This window comes from Cornus florida, unplaced genomic scaffold (assembly GCF_030987335.1).
Source record: "Cornus florida cultivar Cherokee Brave unplaced genomic scaffold, ASM3098733v1 CherokeeBrave_3.0.0_Hap2_Chr05, whole genome shotgun sequence".
NCBI classification, from domain to species: Eukaryota; Viridiplantae; Streptophyta; class Magnoliopsida; order Cornales; family Cornaceae; genus Cornus; species Cornus florida.
The window spans coordinates 72666014-72687388 of NW_026775575.1; the positions used below are offsets into that span (position 1 = coordinate 72666014).

The following is a 21375-nucleotide window of genomic DNA, read 5'->3' on the forward strand; positions in this document are numbered from 1 at the left end:
CTTCTCCTACACGGTCCAAAATCTTAAACAGTTCAATGAATCGTGGCAACAACTTGCCACTCTTCCCAAACCTCATTAAACCTTTCCATGGAGAAACCCGCAGAAAAACATGGTCTCTCACCTCAAAAGATAGCGGTCATCTCCGCCTATCTGCATAGCTCTTTTGTCTGCTCTGAGCTGTAAGCAATCTCTGTCTGATCAATTTAATCTTCTCGGTAGTCTCGAGTACCATGTCAGGTCCTAAGGCAGCTGTTTCACCTACCTCATTCCAACAAACTGGAGATCTACAAGGTCTTCCATACAACGCCTCAAAAGGAGCCATCTCAATGCTCGCCTGATAACTGTTGTTGTATGCAAACTCAATAAGTGGAAGATGGTCCTCCCAATTGCCACCCAAGTCAAGCACATATGCCCGAAGCATATCCTCCAAAATCTGGATAGTACGCTCCGACTGACCGTCTGTCTGTGGATTGAATGCCGTACTAAGATGTAACGTTGAACCGAACGCTGCTTGAACTCCTTCCCAGAACTTTAAAGTGAACTTGGCATCCCTATCTGAGACAATGGTTACTGGGACTCCATGTAACCTTACAATCTCCTTCACGTAAAGAACACCAAGTGCCTCTGCGTCATCTGTTGCCTTAATAGGTAAAAAGTGAGCCGTTTTGGTCAGTCTATCAATGATGACCCATACGGCCTCGTTGTCTCTCCGTGACCTTGGAAGACCTATCACAAAATCCTTAGCAATCTGCTCCCATTTCCATTGCGCTACAGGCAATGGTTGCAATAACCCAGCCGGTTTTTGATGCTCGGTCTTCACCTGTTGATAGGTAAGGCATTTAGCCATAAACTGTGCAACATCCTTCTTCATCCCGTTCCACCAATACTAATTTCTCAAATTGTGATACATCTTAGTACCACCTGGATGAACTGCAAAGCGGGAAGTGTGAAACTCCCGTAAAACGTCCTCCCGACAAACAGTGGGAACCACCAATAAATTCCTGAATCGTAGGCCCCCATCTGCATGCAAGGCCCAATCTTTCACTGTCTCACCACTGGAGATTAAAGCGTGGATGGCATCTAAATTCGAGTCCTGTCTCTGTGACTCAATCACTCTTACAACAAGAGTAGGCTGAGCCATAAGACTAAACAAGAATACTGATTCACCGCAACCATTATTGTCAACACAATCCAATCCTATTTTCGCCAGATCATTAAGCATCTTCCATTTCCCAATAGCTAATTCGGCCAAAGTTTCACGAGATTTCCGGCTTAAGGCATCTGCTACCACATTTGCCTTGCCCGGATGATACTGCAAATCAAAATTGTAATCTTCCAAAAATTCAACCCATTGTCTTTGTCTGTTATTCAAGTCCTTTTGGGAGAAAAGGTACTTAAGACTCTTGTGATCAGAGAATACCTCAAATCTCTCACCATACAAATAGTGTCTCCAACACTTCAGTGCAAACACGACTGCCGCCAACTCCAGATCATGAGTAGGGTAGTTGTACTCATGAGTCTTTAATTGTCAAGACCCATAAGCCACTACTCTACCATCCTGCATCAACACACATCCCAACCCATCACGTGAAGCATCACAATAGATCACATAACCCAAGCCACGCTCAGGTATCACCAACACTGGAGCTGTAGTTAATCTTGTCTTCAACTCTTGAAAAGATGACTCACAGGCTTCATTCCACACAAACTTGATTCCTTTTCAGGTCAATCGGGTCATAGAAGCTGCCAAAAGGGAGAAATCTTTCACAAATCTCCGATAGTAACCCGCTAGGCCAAGGAAACTCCGGATCTCAAAAACATTCTTGGGTTGCTCCCAATTCAAAACTGCCTCAATCTTTGATGGATCCACTGACACTCCACCTTCTGAAACAACATGCCCCAAAAATTTCACCTCCTGTAGCCAAAACTCACACTTCTCATATTTGGCATATAATTGGTGTTCCCGCAAAATCTGTAAAACAACACTCAATTGGACCTCGTGCTCCTCCCGAGTCCGTGAGTACACAAGAATGTCGTCCATGAAAACTGCCACAAACTGGTCTAAGTAATCGTGAAAGACGCGGTTCATCGAGTCCATGAATGTTGCTGGCGCATTAGTCAAGCCAAAAGGCATAATAAGGAACTTATAGTGTCCATACCATGTACGGAACGCTATCTTCGGGATATCCTCATCCCTAACCCGCAACTGATAATAGCCAGACCTCAAATCAATCTTCGAGAAACAACTGGCTCCACTCAACTGGTCAAATAAATCATCTATCCTTGGCAAAGGATACTTGTTCTTGATGGTGGCATGATTCAACTTCCAGTAATCAATGCATTACCTCAAAGAACCATCTTTCTTCTTAGCGAATAAGACCGGTGCGCCCCACGGCGACACACTCGGTCAGATGAAACCTTTCATCCTTAAATCATCAAGTTGTTTCTTCAACTCTTCTAACTCAACTGGTGCCATACGATACGATGCCATAGAAATCAGTGCGGTACCGGGCATCAAGTCCATAGTAAACTCTACTTCTCAGTGTGGAGGCAACTCTATCAAATTCTCTAGAAACACATCTAGAAAATCACGAACTACCTTCGGATAGTCTTCTCCCACAACATCATCTTCTTCAGCTAGAAGACTAGCCAAGAAATAATCTCTAAGACTTCGTTCACGAACCCCATACAATGATGGCTGGGAATCAGTCCGATCTCCCATGAAAAAGAAACAATCTCCCTCAGGAGTGCAAACTGTAAGTTGACCTCTGAAACAATCAATCGTGGCACGAAAGAAAGCCAACCAATCCATCCCAAGAATGACATCAAAGCTAGTTATCTCCAGGAGGATAAGGTAAAACACAAAAGTCCGTCCGACTATCACAATGGAATAATCCTCGTACAACTCGGCTTAAAGACACTGAAACCCCGACTGGCGTATCAACACATAACGCTCGATCTATGAAACTAACCTCTAACCCCGATGCAAGTGCAAATGATGATGAAATGAAGGAATGAGATGCACCAGAGTCAAACAAAACATGAGCCCAAGAACCAAACACTGGAAAGATACCTTGGAGAACTGATGGTCCAGAAGATGCATCAGTCAGTGCAAGTGCAAAGACACGGCCCTACGGTGCTTGTGCCTGAGAACTGCCAACCTGAATACCGGACTACTGCGCTGGCACAGTAGGAGCATCCCTTCTAATGGATCGCGAACCCTGAGAAGACATAGTAGGCTGTGGTGGTGACGGTGGTCTAAAACCTGACTGAACTGTAGTCGACTATGACGGCCTCTGTCATGACCCTCTGCCACTACTGGAGCCTGCTCCCTGACTCGGACAGTCTCGAATCAAGTGACCTTGCTGGCCACACCCATAGCAAGCCTTTAGAGCTGAAGAAACTGAAGATGATCTCATGGGATAACTGGACTTGTAATGCCCAGGTTGCTGACATTAAAAACAAACAATTCCACTCATGTCAGACCCAGCTGGTATAGGAGTGGTAAGAGCAGATTGTGCGGACTGCTGCCCCTGAAACTGAAACAAACCACCTTTATTCTTCTTCCAAGAAGATCCTTCTGAAGATGGCCCTGCACCTTTCTTTTGCTTCCATTGTTCCCTTCTTGCATCCTTATCTTTGATATCAACCTCAAGCATCAAAGCCCTCTCTATTGTTTCAGAATAAACCTTGATGAACTGTGTTGTTATCAACGGCCTCATTCTGTCATGAAGACCGGAAACAAACTTTCGAGTCTTGTCAACTTCATCTCTCACCATTTCTAGAACAAAGCGAGAAAGTGAAGTGAACTTGTTCTCATACTCCGCCACTGACATATTGCCTTGGATAAGGCCAAGAAACTGGTCTTTTAACTCCCATCTTTTGGAAATTAGAAAATACTTCTCGTAAATAGCTCCTTGAACTTGTCCCAACTCATCTCTTCCACCTTATGCCGATTCGTAACCGACTTCCACCAAAGCTTGGCATCCTTAGCAAACTTGTAAGTTGCTAGGATGATCTTTAAGTGATCCTCTGTCACATCCATTGAGGTCAACTGAGTTTCAACTTGATCCATGTAGTTGTCTGCTACCATTGGATCCGCACCGCCTTCAAACATTACCGGCATCAACTGAGAAAACCCCTTAATAATCTTAAGACGCTTCTAAGCTGACGTCTCCTCAACTTGAACTGTAGGTTGTGGTGCCAGCTGCGGCTGAGCAGCAATTGTTGCCCTTAAGGCACTTTGCAACAAATGATTCAACACCAGTTCCGCAGAACCTTTACCCACTTCTACGGGTGCTTCAACATTATCCCTCCTTGTGGGGACACCTCTCGGGGGCATCAAATCTCTAAGAAGTGTGTCCTCATCATTTAGCTCCTTCGGATTGGAGCTAGAGCTCTCGCCAACATCACCCCTAGTCGGCCTAGGGCCAACTTCCCTGGGTTCCTCACGCCGTGACATTGTGCTATAAAACGAGAAAATGGTTCAAAACATGACGCTAAGGTTCACCTTGGATGACTCAACATAACATGATACCATATCGATACTTACATGCAAAACTATACAAGAAACATTTTACCATAAACATTTAAGCACATAAGCACATAATCAATTAAACATGCTTCTTCAGGTAATAAGCAAGTAGCAAAAAGTCACATAAACAATGCAATCAACATCCCATACAATCCTATGTAGGCCTCTACCCGTCGTCCTAAAGGTTTTCGAACCATCGCTCTGATACTATTTCTGTAATGACCCGAACCCGGAGGTCCAAACCATTAGCCGGGTCCTTACTCGAACCCGAGGTCATCTACGTCAAACCCATCATTTCGAGAGGTGTAACGACACTTATAGGATCATAACTAGGCTTTTACATTGGCTTAAAATAATTCTCCAAGGGCTGAGAGTGGAAAAACAAGTGAGGAAGAGCAAAACAACCTAAACAGGTGCACTTCGGTTGACCGAAGTGGAGCTTCGGTCGATTGAAGCAGACTTTTAAGACACGGTCGACCGATACAAAAGATCCCGAGAGTGTGAAGATGGTTCGGTCGACCGAAACAGGAGATCCCGAGAGCTAACAATAGGTTCGGTCGATTGATGCATCATTTCGGTCCACCGATATGGCTTTTTCGAGCCCTGAAGCTAGAACTGACATGCTGCACTTTGGAAATGAAAGGAAAACTAAGATGGGGACTTTAGAATGATTCAAACGTGGGCTAAACCATAAAAAATGAGACATCCCACGATCATGAACATGAGTACTATCGCATAATCAACTTACAACATCCTTTTAAGTCATTACATGAAGTTATACACAAAATTACATTAATCCCATTTACATTCAATCAAAACTAAGTTTCATTCTTAAGTTACAAAGCCATGAATATTAACATTTGTTACATTCTCAAAACTATGGTTATACACCGAATAACCAAAATACAAAAAAGCAAAATGATCTTCTAACAACTTTCAAGCCTGCGGTGGATTATCATCCGCCAATTAATTTCCATGACCTGAAAAATGATAAGTATAATGGGGTGAGCGAATTGGTCAGTAGGTGACACTTAAGACACGCTTCTTGTGTCCTCGTGAATCCAACCAAAGAATAAAGCAATGGGAGTGGGGAACATACTATGTCGGGATAATATAGCATACTAACCATTCTCAAGTATAAACAGGATGCTGCTATGTGATGAGCACTGAAAAATGCGTATTTAAACCCCTTAAGCTTAGGCATTCTAGTACCTTTATCTATCTTACTTTACCGTTTTAGATTGATTTCGTATTATTTCCATTTTCATGCACTTATCCCGAAAATAAGCTAACTCAGCCAAATAAGAGCTTAATTGAAACAATTCTGGGATTAAACAAAGAAATGAGTAAAGTGGAGAAAGAAGGAAGCAAATGAAGCCAAAAGTGGCAAGCAGCAAAGTTCGATCGATCCAAGTTCAAGGTTCGATCGATCGAACAATGATCGATCTCAGCATTTCAAGATTGATCCAAGCCTTGGCCCAAAAGCATAAAGTCCAAAAGTTCGATCCATCCAACACCACCCTTCGATCGATCGAACACTTTTGTCCTTATTCAAATGATTGATCATATCCACAGCTATACCACCCACTAATCACTTTTGTCCTTTTCCCATAAATACCTCCCATAAATATCTCAAATTTGTCTTTTTCTAAAAAGCTCAGCCAGTTGGATCGATCTAGCCTAAGTTCGATAGCTCTCAACCAGTTCGATCGATCTAAGACCAAGGTTCGATCGATCGAACTTCCTCCAGTGCAAAAAAGTTAAACTTCCACCTCATTGAAAGTTGTCCTTTATCCAATCATTAGGGAATATTGTGTGCACGACCCCAGCTCATTTTGGGTGTCATTTTGACCTACATATATAAGGATAAGGATTATTTTTTACAAAGGGAAGCCAACATTATTTTCATATCATCTCTTGGAGAGAAAGCTTAGAGGAGGAGGAGGCTAGAGACACCATTGGAATTCTTCATCAACAAGGAGCAGATTTCAACCACGGAATTAGCCCTTGAGGGTTGGAGCAACATCACCACGAGTGGCTAGACGTCCTCTTGGGGCTAGAGTTAGCCCCAAGCATGCTTTCTATATCTTAATCTTGTGTATTATTGAGGGATTAGTGTTGTAATTGATGTTTTGACACTTTGATATATATAGATCTTGTTTATTCAATGATTTATGTGGTTTAATGCTTCTAATTGATCATTTCATTCTATCCATATGTCTATGTATGCTAGAATAGATGTTCATGTGCTTGTCTCTAGATTTTGTGTTATTGATGCATGTCTATGTGTATTGATGCTATAGATTGGAGATTGTCAAAACATAGTGCTTAAAGGAATGCTCTTGTGATTCTCTTAATGGTTCGTGCTTATGCTTTGATGGATTGTGCCTCTCCCCTAGTTTATTTTCATGCTAGAAGAGTAGATGTAGTGTAGTTGTAGTGTAGTGTTAAATGGGAGGACAATCTATGCTTGTTGTTTGATGATCCAAGCTTTTGAATGTAATTAACATATGTCTCTATCCTTGTGTTGTATTTGGATTGTGAGCTTAATAAAAGGATTAATGACTTATTTTGATTTATTGTGCCTTTCACATATTGTTTAGACAATATATACTTCACTGCTTAGATATATTGTGTCTTTCACATAATGTTTAGACAATACATGCTTAACTAGTCATCATTGCTTGTTGAATGAACCAAACACACACACACCAATATTGCAACACACCATTTGCCCTCATTAATCACTTGTCAATGATATAGAAATGTATTGCTTGGTGGTAATCTCTAAACCCCAAGACCTCTCTCTCTTACTTACTCTTAATTACATTCTTTGCTATCATTTAGCTTAATCTAGTTGCTCTTTAATCAACCAACCAACCAATTGTTTGATCACTCGACCTACTAGCCCTAATAATAATTCCACGACATTGCTCGATCCTCACAATCCCTTAGGACGATCCCTACTCGCCTTAGCTATATTTTTAGTGAAAGGTAGTAGTGGCTTCTATAAATGTAAAACTCTTGACCCTCGCCTTAATGCACACTCCCAAGCTTGACGGTGGTGCGGCATACACCGGTCACTATGGAATATAATGCATGCCAATGTCGCTCCCCATTTTTCAACATTCAAAACCATCACATTCAAATTGTTAATATAACCCGCCTTTTGGTGACCCCGCAGCGACGCAAGAGAAGGATTGGCTAATGTCCCTGACCCTTGGTACCCCCGCGGCGTCATTTTAGGCCCAGCTAACTCAACCACGCTAGGGCAATCTCCCTAGTTCCCTCTAGGCTAAATTAACACTCCTGCCCTTTGGTACCCTCGCGGCGACCGGGTTTTCATAAAACCAATTCATCAAAACACTTTCCCAAAATTCCCCATTTTTATTTCAAAACAATTCTTCCCATTTCTTGCCCAATGTCAATACATAGATGCGTCAATGCCATGTATTTAATTATCATTCCACAACTAGTAAAAATTTTGATTAACAAGGCATAATTCGCAAGGATCATCATGAAGGTCATAACATGCTTTTATACAACAAAGATCTAACATGATAAAATTTAAAACTCAACAATTAAGCACATTTTTCACATAGGTCATTTAACACACATAATCACAATTAACATATAAACATAACCAACGATTTGCTAGAGTCTACATAATCTAATCATGTTAAACAACAATTAAAGATAATTAACTCACTAAGGTATAAGATCTCATGAATTAAGGTCCCCTACCTTTAAAATGAGCAAAACCCTTAAAATGGGTCAAGAATTTCAAAATCCAAAGAAAGGCCCAAAGCTGAAATTGTTGGTACTCACGCGTAGAGTTCTTCGTGCTCTCCGTTTTGCCTCAAATGGCACTTAAAAATTCCAAATATTGAAGATGGAATCAAAGCATGAAGTTTTGAACCCAAAAGAAAAGAAAAATGAAGAAGAAAATGAAGGAGGGGGAGAAACTTACGGGGAGAGAGATAGTGGAAATGAAAATGTGGTCTCTAGACCACTTATGAGGTAGCGGTGGGTCCCACCACCAACATTTCTTTTCCCTTTTTCTTTTACTTTTATTTTACACCACATGTGAACATATAATACACCACCACACAAATACTACATAGCTCACATAATTCAAAATGTATGAAATGCAACTGGACCCAACTAAAGTCCCGTACGCAAAACGTGAAAAGACGGAAATACCTTTGCATCAACGAAATTCCAGAAAAATGAAAAATGCTGAAAATTGGAAACATCACAGTGGTGATAGTAGGCTAGTAGATGAATATGTTATAAAGAGAGAAAGTGAGTAGAGAGAGAGTGAGATAGATAAAGAGTATTATGGGAATTTTGATGTCATGTACAAAATTCATATATATAATGGTAAGGACAAGGGTATTCTGAAAATTTTACTAAATTTTGTATATGACATCAGCACAATCTGTCGTTAACTGACGTTGACTCTAACAGAAGGGAGGTCGGTGTAGGATAGTTTTATTTTCAGGAGAGGTTCAAGTAAATTCCTAAACTACAGTGGAGGTCTGTATAATTATGACAAACCATAGGGAGGTCTGTGTAATTTACCTTTTCTCTTATATTGAGTTGGACTGATTGCTATTTGAAAGTTGGAAGGCTTGAAGCACTTATTAATGGGCTGAAGTTTTGTTCAGATGGAAAAGATAGATTAATAATTAGGCTTAGCCTAATGTTGTAACGGCCGCTAGGAGGTTGATGATCAACTTGATATCAAGATTATGTTTGTTAAACTTGTAATGGTAAACACAAAGTCACAATCTCAGTTAGTAGGATGACATGTTTTCTATTGTTAAATTATTGGTAATAACTTTGTCGATATATATATATAGAGAGAGAGATAAGGAGGTGGGGTACGACTCAAGCATGTTTGTACTCCTCCTCCCCTTTAATACTTCGTTATCTATGTTATCAACTAATTATATCACGTCACATAAATAAAAGTGTTTTATTTTAGTAGGTCTTATACGTTTAAGTATTTAATAAGCTGGTGATACCATATCATTACTACAATCGGCGCAATTAAGTTTTTCTCTCCTCCTCCTCGAACAAGAATCTACTAGTAGTTTGGGGGCGAAGAGCGTGTCATTGTAGGAGACCAAGCCGTAGAGGTAGTGGAGCAAGGATTTGCGATCGTAGGAAGGTTACAATGGGGATTTCCTAGGCACAGGCATTGCAGATGTAATCGGCGTGACTGAGGTGTTTAGGAAATGAATTAGAGTTTGAAGGGTGTACGATTGTCTTTATTTTGACCAGTATGTGATCACCATTGAGCTGGGGAAAGTGTAGTCGCTACTAAACCGAAAATCGTCACCCACTCGGACAAATTGGTCAAGTTCATCTCCAATGGTGAATTCACTATTGTACATGAGTGTGTGTGTCATGAGAAAGACTTACTTGCACCTCTAATACTTTGTTATATGTGCCAACTGTATCATGTCACACAAGTAAAAGTACTTTATTTTAGTGGGTCTTATCACTACGTGTTAGTATCTAATCAGTTGATGATACTATGTCACTAATACACCCGGCATAATTGTTTGTTAAAAGATAACACTTTGTTGTGGGTTTTATTGTGTCAAACATTGATTAAAATACTTTAAGAGCTAAGAGAGAATTTTATTTATAGATTATCACAAATATTCCTTGTTAAACTCTAGAAGTTGTTGCACAAAGTGGCATATACAATACTCCTTCCAAGGGAGACTACTATTCTTGAGTCCCACAAAAATTATTCCTTTTTAGAAACCTAACTTTTTATGGTTATAATTTTTAATGCTTTTATTATTATTTTTATTAAAGTAATAGGGAATTAATTTCCAAATATACATGGGTCCACATGATGTTTTATTTCAAAGAAAGAAGGGTAAATTAGAAATATTTAAAAAATAGTATATTGGATTTGAATTGAGATAATTATTTTGGAATAGATAAAAATTTTGAACACTTTTTGTGGGACCGAGGAGCAAGGGCGGAGGTAGCATGTGCCTAGGGGGGGCAGCTACCCTCCTTGCCCATGCTGCCCCATTAAAAAATTTAGTTTTTTTATATATAAATTTGTAAAAATTGACACAATGCCCCCCCCCCCCTAAAATTAATAAAATGGCCCCTCTACCCCCGAATTCACTAAATTTTATTTTATTTTATGCCTATAATTTGTAAATATTTATAAAATACTCTCATAAAATTTTAAAGTATCCCCATAAAATTATCTATTTCTAAAAATGCCTTTAGTTCTTTATTCATTTTCCTTCTTATTCTTCAAATTTCTTTTTATTTCATTTTCTTCTTAAGAATTTCTTTTTTCTTGCACTCATGCATAATTTATGTGCAATAACCCTTTTTTTTTTTTTTTTTTTCTAATTCATTTTTTATTCACTTATTCTGCTGCACAGTTGTTACACTATTATATTTTTTGCCTGCTTAAAAAAAATTATTTTATCAGTGTTAATATGCCTCCCCAAAACCAAATTTCTGGCTCCGCCCCCGCCGAGGAGTAACTCATACACAATTTTATCTGGGCTCCATCCACTCACTTTTCATTACAACCTCTTTCTCTTGTATTCATTTGTGCTGGCCTTAGAAAATTGAAGCTTGGGTCAGCTGCAAAATGAGAGAGAAACTTTGGTACTAGTATCCAACCCAAGAAGGAATGGCCATCTTCTTTTAAAAGTTCGTATGAGCATAATTATTGTCCATGAAGTACAATCTCAATTATTGGATTCACCAACTTTTGCGGCTTATTAATGGGCTGAAGTTTGGTTCAGCAGGAAAAGAGAGAGTTAATTAAGCCCAGCCCAATTTTGATGATCAACTTGTCATATTATTCGTATAACTATATTTTGTAGTCCAAGACAGGCTGGGCTTTTTAAAGAATTGCCAGCCCATTATAGAGCAATCAAAAGGGATGCATACACTTTCCGGTTCATCAAAAGTTATTATGTACATCAAAAGTGAGAAATTATTTAGAAATGCTAGGCACCACCACAAAGGCGCACACACACACACACACACACACACACACACACACACACATATATATATATATACAAGTAGAGAGAGAGAGAGAGAGAGAGAGGTTATTTGTAAAAAAAAATCCTCGTGTAATGATTCTCTTACCAAATTCAGTGAGAGATATCACATGTTTAAAATTTTCTAAACATGAGACGCACTACACTAGAAGTCAGATCATTGAATTCGGTGCGTACCTATCATTGATTCACTGTCGTACAAGTTTTTGCAAATTGTTTCCCAGCATTGCAATTTGCTCTTCTCAACTATTAAAAATGTTACAATTTGCCCTTCTAAAGGGAGATATGTGCAAGTAACGAATACGAAACAGATTTCTATCAAACCAAGCCTAAACTTTTCACGAATAGCTCGTTTTATTTACAACCCTATTCAAGATTATCAATAATTGAGAGGGCTTGTAATGCAAGAGGACAACTTGCAAAATCTCATATGGTAAAAGGAGTTTCATGCAATTTTAGTGGGGCTAACCATGTGCAACACCAAAAGAAATTCTTAAGGAAACTTGTTTGAAATCAAGACCTAACCTCACCCCATTATACAGATTGAGACAAAGTTGTAGGACATTACTTTCACATTACTACATTTACTCCTTGGTCAAATAGTCTCACACATGAAGTTAAATTCCTCCTAGACTTTCTTAGCTTCTTCCAAATGCAATCCACGATGGAATATATATATATCTTAGCTTTGAAGATTTGACAGCCCAAGTCCTTCACTACCCTCTTCATGAACACAAACAAAACCATCTCTCTCTCACTACACTCCATTATAACCCCTCTTGAAATGACAACTTCAATGTCCTCATTTTGTGTTTAATTATGCCAAAAAGACTAGCATACCAATCCTTATATCATGGTTTGGACTTTGAATATATGCTTCTTGTTCAAACTACATCTTAACTATGTTACATCACATTATATATATATATACACACACACACACATGCGTGCGCGCACACACACAAGATTAATTTACATTTACCCTTGAATGTGAAGTTTTCTAGAAAATATTTCTCAATCATCAAGAATGAGCATTTTTTCGTCGTCATTTGGATAATCACACGTTAATTGCACCGTCTAATTAACATCTTTTTAATTTTTATGATTATAACTTCATTGACAAGGACTTGAATCCATAGTTTAGGTTTGTGAATTTCAAATGTACATAAGCCTAGTTTAAAAACACTTAATTAGAAAATAATGTATAGTTGTTTGGGAGATTATGTCACATAATGAGAATATGATTTAGGTTTAGTGTTTTTTATTTATTTATTTATTTTTTTGGTGATGTAGTATGACTAATATATATATATATACATGTGGGTTCGATTGTCTTTCTTCTAGATTGAGAAGAGATAATTTATAGTGTGTTAGAGAAAACACTAGATATAGTGTAATCATCCATGCACGTGCGAAGGCCCCACGTGCAGCTTGGTTGTCGGCTTGACCAGTCATGGAGTGGACATATGTCTTCATCACTCTCCAACACCCATCTTTGTCCATACAACCAAACATGCCCTTCTCTCGCATTCTTAAACATGCTAATGACACATCACTATTGTGTTGTGTATTGATTGATCGATCTATGTGGGCTAAGGAAACGTGTGGTGAAAGTCAGTTTATGAGGAATAATATTTTGGTTTCATTAGGCTAATTCAAGAGTTTCTTCTTTAGTTTTATATTAATTATATGATGATCTATGTTTGGTTACTTGGTAGAGAATGGGAGGGTAGAGTAGGAGGAAGGAAAAGAAAAAACAGAGAGGCTAATAAATTTTAATAAGAAGAGAAAAACAAAAAAAGAAAAAGAAAAAATAATGTTTTGTTGTGGAAACTTAAGTCCTGTGTTGCGCTATTGTTATGATTTTGGGTCATGAACAGTTGTCAAAATAAGAAAAAATAACTTTTTGGTATTTTGGTTTTGGGACATTGTTCACGAAGTATTTTAGCACCGTGTAAAATAAAAGAAGGCCACACCAAATATGTTTTTGTTGCCAAAATTGACATTGTAACAACTCCAAAATAAAAACAGTAAAAACAAAACACATGTCAAACATGACCTAAATTCTTGTTTTAGAAAAAAAATAAAAACATAACGAAAGATGAGAAGATTCACATTTTAATTTCATGAAATAAATTATTTTTTTTTTCTCAAACAACTTTTTTTTTTTTTTGTCAGGATTGACTTATAAAATTATCATACTAGTTACGTCTACGCAAACTGAAAACCTAATACAAATTTAATACTCTATATTATTTTTATTAAATAACAGCTTGGTCTTAGACTCAAAACTCTGTTCTCACATGTATCAACTCGGAATTTTTTTTTTTTAATCTGTTGTGTAGTGAAAGATATTCGAAAAATAAAAAGAAGTATTATTTTAGCATAATATTATATCCAGACTCATGTGCAAGAAAATTTTAATAATATAGGGATTGTATATTTATTTTGTACAGTAGTAATCATATAAGCTGGGTGAGTTCAAAAATGCCACTTTCAAGAGGACCCTTATTTTATCGTTTTGTGAATTTCTTTGTAGTAGTGAACCTTTCATAGCTGGTAGGGACGTGGAGTTTGGTTGGGTGGGACCCACTCTTATAAAACAAATGGGCCACTCGTGCGGCGTGTCACTATCGAAATGGTAAGAGAGAAAGGTTGTGTGGGGTCCACAAACCTTTTTTTCCCCTGTTGAGCACGTGCAATGCACACCGTCATAAACAGTACCCGTTTGTTTTTCCTTTTATTATTAATTAATTTTGTATTTTTATTTTTTTGTGACAACAGTACGTTCAGTATGGTTGAAGGGTAATGGAAGGAAAAGAAAACAAAAGCAATGGAAGGAACTTAAACATTATGTTTGATAAAAGTTATTAAGGGAAAAGAAACGAAGCAAGGAATTAAGAAAGATACAAATTAGGTATGAAAGATTTAAGAAATGAAAAGAAAAGCTAGTATTTTTAGTAAAAATTTATTAAGATCAAATTTGTTTTTATTTTTTAAAAAGACAAAATTTATGCAAAAGGGTATAAGTAATAAATTCATTAAAATAATTTATTTTTCTTTCTTTCCTTAAACATGATTATTATAATTTTTTTTTTCTTTATTCATTAATTAAACCTGATAAATGGTGAATAATATTCTACTCATTTTTATTTTTTATTTTTATTTTTTATTTTTTTATTTCATAACTAATGTTATCATTTTATTTCTTCCTTTTTTTTTCACTGTACCAAATATAGCTTTAAACGTAACATTTACTCAAATAATATTCGAACCTTATCAGAGACAATATCATGTGTGTGCACTTGCTTGAAGTTTCGAGAAGAAAAAAATTATGTGAATTCAGTTATTTAATTAGAGATTTTAATTTTAATTATTATGATTGATATCTTTCAATTACTATAAAAACAGAGTAAGAGCAGTAATTTCAAGCTAAGAGAGCTTCTCTTCTATTATTCCAGATCTAGTTCTATTTGGTTTATTCACCCTAGTAGCCATGTCAAATTAAATACTTATGATTCAAGTTACTGTTTAATTTATCTGTTTTCTAACACAAACATATCCAATCAAGGAACTTCTGGTATTAAAATTTACACTTCTCTGCTGCCAATCTTAAAGTCAATGAAATGGAGTTGGAACTTGTGCCAATGACAAGCAAATTAAACCTATCATCACATATTTAAACATTAGCTAGCCAATATAAGAATGAAAGAATTACAAAGTTCCAAATAGAAATGCATCAAAGCAGACTTAAAACAATGCCCAAGAAAAGTTTGTCCCTCCCACAGAGAAGAAAGTGTGAAGAGGTGAGGTAGGAAAAAGAAACAGAGTAAGAAAATTTTCTCATAATATACCCTTATGCTCTAAAAGATAGTTAAGAATGTTCTTATTTTAAGAAAGTTACAATGACGGACTGTAGCCGTTGAATTTAGATCATTTCTTGTGTGCAAAGAAGGGTGGACATCACTTCACATGGAGCAGGATCCACTCTATCTGTGAGACCACACTTTATATGAGGTAATCTCTACCCTCTCACCGTCCCGTATATAAAAATAAAAACCACACACCATATGGGATGGTCTCTACCTTCTCACCGTCCCGTGCAGACAAAAGGATCATATTCTTCATTGCGACATCATACTCTTAATTGCTAGATTGAGAAATTCACTTTTGATATATATAGTGGTTGAATTTAGATGAAGAGGTGTTGAGGTAGGAAAAAGAAACAGAGTAAGAAAATTTTCTCAAAGTGCCCTTATGCTCTAAAAGGTACTCTAAAAATGCTTTTATTAAAAAAAAAAAAGCTACAATGGCGGGTTCTGACTGTTGAATCTAGATCATGTACATAAAAGGGTGAATTTCTTTTCACAGAGTGAGATTCACTCTGTCTGTGAGACCACATTTCATATAAGGTGATCTCTACCCTCTCCTAGTTCCGTGCACAAAAATAAAAACCACACTCTATAATAATGGGTTCTGATTGTTAAATTTGGATCATCTCATGTGTATAGAAAAATGGTGGATTCATTTCACATGGGGCATAATCTACTGTGTCTGTGGGACTACACTCAATATGAGGTTATCTCTACCCTCTCTGTATTCCATGCATAGAAATGAAGGCCATATTCTGTATGGGGTGATCTTTCCCCTCTCACTGTCCTCTGCGATCCCAATTTCTCGTTGCAACATCATGCTCTAGATTGATAAATTCACTTCACTGGCACTTTTGATATAAATTATGGTTGAATGTAAAATTTTAATGTAAGAGCACCAATCATCATAGAAGAGTTGCTTTTATTTTCAAGTTGCAAGTTAAATTATATTTGAACCAAAACTGAAATACATAAAGCTTTATAATGTGGTCTTTGTTAAGATTAGTTGAAGTACCCTTCCTACATTATTGTCTAAAGTAGATGTGTTTTAATAATAACCCCATTTGTTAAAGATGCCTTATTGTCTCCAAGATCACTCTTCTCTTTCTTGCTTAAGTGGCCAACCAACCATAAATGACTCAAAGCCATTCCCTATAGTGGGATAATGGTTTCCAGGGAGGCAATGCATGCCATGCATGAAACCCTCTATTCATTGTCCAATTCCATTTCATAGATTAGCCATGTCATTAACCTATCTATTACTATTTCATTTTGTAATTGATAGTTAATTAAATTAAAATGAAGGAACTAAAATGACCATAGTCACCAACGGGCCAGTAGTCTAACGGTATAAGACTTTTACTTCTCAAAGGAAGATCAAGGGTTCAAGCCTCCATGGAGACATGTGTGTGTAAGTACTAATTATGAAAAAAAAAAAAAAAAAAAAAAAAAAAAAAAAAAAAAAGAACCTTAGCCTAAATTAAATTCTCTTTAATGGGTTTTTTTTTTTTTTTTAATAAAAAAATAAAAATTGAATTTCGGAGTTTGAAGAGAGAGATGAGTGAAGTTGGGAGGTCACTGTTAAGGGTTGAATGTAGGGCCTAAATGCACATTTCAGCAAGGTCTACATGTTGGTGCTTATGGGTGACACAAGTAAGTGATTGAAAGTGATTAATTATAATTTATAAGGATTAATGCGATAGTAATACAGTATTGCTCGACAAGCAAATGACCTGCAACACTTAAACAAATGTAGGCAACAAGAAGGAGGAATCTATGATTTTCCTGTATGTGTGTTTCATCTAGTCATGTACTGTTGTATAATTCTATTCCAGACTTCCAGTGTCACAATCTTTTGTTTCATTCACTTTTGGAATATGCTCCATTTTTGTGTGACCTTGCATTGCATTTTTCTTGATTAATTATCTGCTAACTTTATTTAAAAGGGTATCACAGATCACATAAACACAATCCAACATTAGATACAAACCTTGCTTTACATTTCTTGATTATTTTTCTTGTTTGTTAGAACCCTATTTATTATGCACCCGCACGGACACAGCACACCATCCATGATGGTCAAGATTGAATGATTAGCTAGAGGTGGAAAAAACGCACAATTTTCTTTTTTACCAATTATCACTCATTTCAATTTGATATATTCTAGTGTCGAGAAAGTTCAACCTTTGGATATATTTGAGTAGGACCCACATATTTATGTACATCCTACTTGTGAAGTAAATTATTTACCATAATGGGTCGTAGTCTATTGATATCTCTATCCATCAAAATGAAATATTGATAATTCAAGTCAGAAGAGAACAAAATTGAGTGCCCGAGTTACTTGTCAAAGTTACTTAAAGGGTAAACAAGTCCTTTCTTAGTAGCACTAGGACAGCAAATGTATCACTTGTGTCCTGTGCCTCAGTTTTGCACTCTTTGCGGTTAGAAACATATGACAAAAGGTTAAGAAACAGAGTCAATGTATAGTTGGTACCACTATTTTAAAGGCATTTAAGATAGAGTATCAATGGACTTGTAATTCACTATAATTTGATAGAATCTTAGATGAAATAATGAACTTATTTACCATGGATGTACCAACAATCCAAAATTACTTTGGACTAATGACACATAGTTATAATGACTACTCATGGACCATTTTTTATCATTCCTCTTAATTAGATACATTTGGTGATGAATTTAGAAAATTGAATGCACTAAATGATGTGTTTGTATATTCTATTGCAATAGAGAAAAAATTATTGGGTATCCCAATAACGTAGCGCCCTCATTCAATGGTGAGTTACTACTCCTTTGTTTATAGGAAGAAAAATAATTGGCCTTCCAAAATAATGGAGGGCAGAACATCTATCTGAATGCACCAGTACCGTTGGATGCTTTTAACTGAGACTCATATGGGTCCTACTTAAAAGCGGTCTTCTATTTTGCCCTTTGTTTTTAGAGGGCTTATGCTAACTCTAATGGGAAATAAGCACTCATCATTAGATGGAGGCGCTACATTATCAATACGCAGAATACTCAATATTTTCTGAGAGTAAAAATCAACTTCAATAGGGAAAATATGGAAGACAGTGGTGTTATGTTTGAGAGCACCGAATCGATGCCTTAGATTTGAGATTGGGAGAAATTTAGTTTAAAATTTGTACTAAATTTTCTTGGTGCCGCAAAACATAGCATGAATATGTTTTCATTGATCAGGCATTACTCATCGATGTATATACTTAATGCATTCTTTTAGATTACAGATTGAATTTCATTAGAATGTCACTGATGCACAATGAGTGATAATACTCATCTCCAACCAGAAATTAATGTTTCACGTCCAGAAAAAAAAAAATAATAATAAAAATAATAATAAAATAAAATAAAATTGTTGGAAGGACAAAACATGCACCCAAACACAACTTAACCTATTTCACAAGCTTATTCAAAAAATTATTCAAATCAACAGCTAAATGTAGTTGCAGCTATCACATAAAAAATTCAACACATTCGAAAAATGGGCCAAGAAAGATCCAATCATCAAGCATATGGAAATGGGGTTGGTTTATGCTAGCTCTTTTGTCCTCTAAGGTTGTTCAATGGAATCACAAATTAATACATTAGTATAAAAAAATAGGACGGAGAGGGTGAAAGAGGGTTCTGTAGAGAAAAAAATAATGAAATATGTAGTCCATTAAGGGAACCAAATGTGATTAATTATTCATTAAAATATGATCCACCTCCCTCTTCTTCTAGTGTTTATAAACATGATGATAATGCTTGCTTGCACTCATAATCATCAATCAAATTATCATCACCACAAGTACCCCCAAAAGAGTTCAACATGACTGGCTCTGGTTCTCCTTGTGGTGCCTGCAAATTCTTGAGAAGAAAATGTGTGAGGGGTTGTGTTTTTGCACCTTATTTCTGCCATGAACAAGGTGCTACTCATTTTGCTGCCATCCACAAAGTTTTTGGCGCCAGCAATGCCTCAAAGCTCCTTGCTCACCTCCCTGTGAGTGACCGGTGTGAAGCCGCGGTTACAATCTCATATGAAGCCCAAGCTAGGCTTCAAGATCCCATTTATGGCTGTGTTTCGCATATTTTCGCGCTTCAAAAACAGGTTTAGTACCCATTTAACCCTGCACTTGTTACTGCAGTTGATTGAAACCCTAACGACTTTTTTCTACCCAAAAAAATAAAAAATAAATTCACTAACTTCTCCATTTTCTTTTAATTGTGCAGGTTGTGAATCTACAAGCACAACTAGCTTCTCTAAAGGAAATAGCAGCTCAAAGCTTTCCCAATCCCACCACAAATGCAAACCCTAATGAGGGACTCTATGGGAAATTTCCTTCCTACTCACAAGATCATCATCATCTTCAGAGCTGGTTTCAGTCTGAAACTTCAAACATGATGCCACAATTCAATCCAAACCAAACCAGTAGTGTTGAAACCCTTTCATGTTATCAGAATGGGCTCATGGAGTACTCTACGGAAGATCATGCAAATTCAGTCATACCGGGCGAAAATGTTTCTTATACTAGATTTGAAAGGGCTTCTCATTCCATGGATTCTCGGTGGACTTTTCAAGATGATACCAATGATCTTCAGGCAGTGGGCTTTGAATATATTCAGCATTAATTCAAGAGGGAAGGGATTGGAGCGAAAGGTTTATCATATGGGGTGAAGATTACTCTGCCAATTTTGTATTAGTACTACTGCACACTTTCTACACAAGCACTTCTGCTGCTATATATAAATAAAGTAGGAACCCTAGAAATATTGTTCATACAAATGGGAATGGTATAATCCATCCCATGATTGTTTCTTAGATCGTGTGTCATTGAATATGAGTAGAATATTAACATATTTTTCTGAAAAAAGTGGCTTTTTAAAGCTAATCATTCTTGTTTATGGACCTAGGTAGCTAAGATATATCTAAATCTTAGACGTAATCAAGAAATGGAAACCTACACCATCAAAAAAAAAAAAACGAGAGAGAGAGAAGGCTTGAAAACCTCATTGCTTTAATTATTGTTTTCCTTTACCTAAGAAAAAAAGGATCTTGAATGGTCTTAATATGGTTATATTTAGGACTGCAGTGAAAAGTAGTTAACCAAGTAATTTCATGGTAAGTAAAATCTCATATTTTGAATGAATTTTTAGATACATTCTTTGTTTTCAAGTATATAGTAGATAAGATTGGAAAATGGAGACAGAAATTTTTTTTTCCCTAAATAATGGAGATTGATATTTCATTTTTGCAGTTTCTTGGTGCAACTAACTTCTCAATCTTACACTAAAATGGAGGAAAGTTCCCTTTTCTCCGTAGAAGGAGCTCTTTTACCGATCTCCATTTCCCTTTTTCTCCAGTTAAGAAATTAGTTTCCCCCGAAGCTTAAACTAAACTAGATAAGATAGATGATAAACTAAGAAAATTTAGTGTTTTTTTTTTTTCAAACAACATCAAGAATTGTATAATGGCAGCATAAATATTAGAAAATGGAACCCCTTCTCAACATAATATTCAATCTTGAGGAAATTGAAGTTTTTTTCTCATCCGTAGTTAGGTCACAGGAAATAAAACCTAACTTTATCCATCTTACTCATTTTTCCAAGTCCTTGTTGATTTTCTGCAAAATGTTCACAAGGTCTGAACACACATGTTCTTTGGCTGAAAATGAAAAATCAAAAAGTTGTGTAATTTTAAGTCTGCAGGATTGATCTATAGTTTATATTAGGTTAGAAATTTGTCTGATCCAAAGTTGATTACAAAAGCCAACCTTGAGAAGTTGTGTTTATAGTAAAAGCTAATGTGCTCTTCTGGCAGTATAGAGTACTTGTGGTCAATCCAGCAATAGACTCAATTATCACAATTTTCATGCTAAGTGGTTGC

At 36.7% G+C, this 21375-nt stretch overlaps 1 protein-coding gene across 1 annotated transcript; it reads left to right on the forward strand.

The window, feature by feature from the left end:
• The first annotated feature begins 19195 nt into the window (after positions 1–19195).
• On the forward strand, positions 19196–20473 carry LOC132310220 (LOB domain-containing protein 29-like). Its single transcript, XM_059808420.1, has 2 exons — positions 19196–19599; positions 19722–20473. Exons 1-2 carry the CDS (start codon positions 19321–19323, stop codon positions 20118–20120), a joined length of 678 nt encoding a protein of 225 aa, XP_059664403.1. The 5' UTR covers positions 19196–19320; the 3' UTR covers positions 20121–20473.
• Positions 20474–21375: the final 902 nt, after the last annotated feature.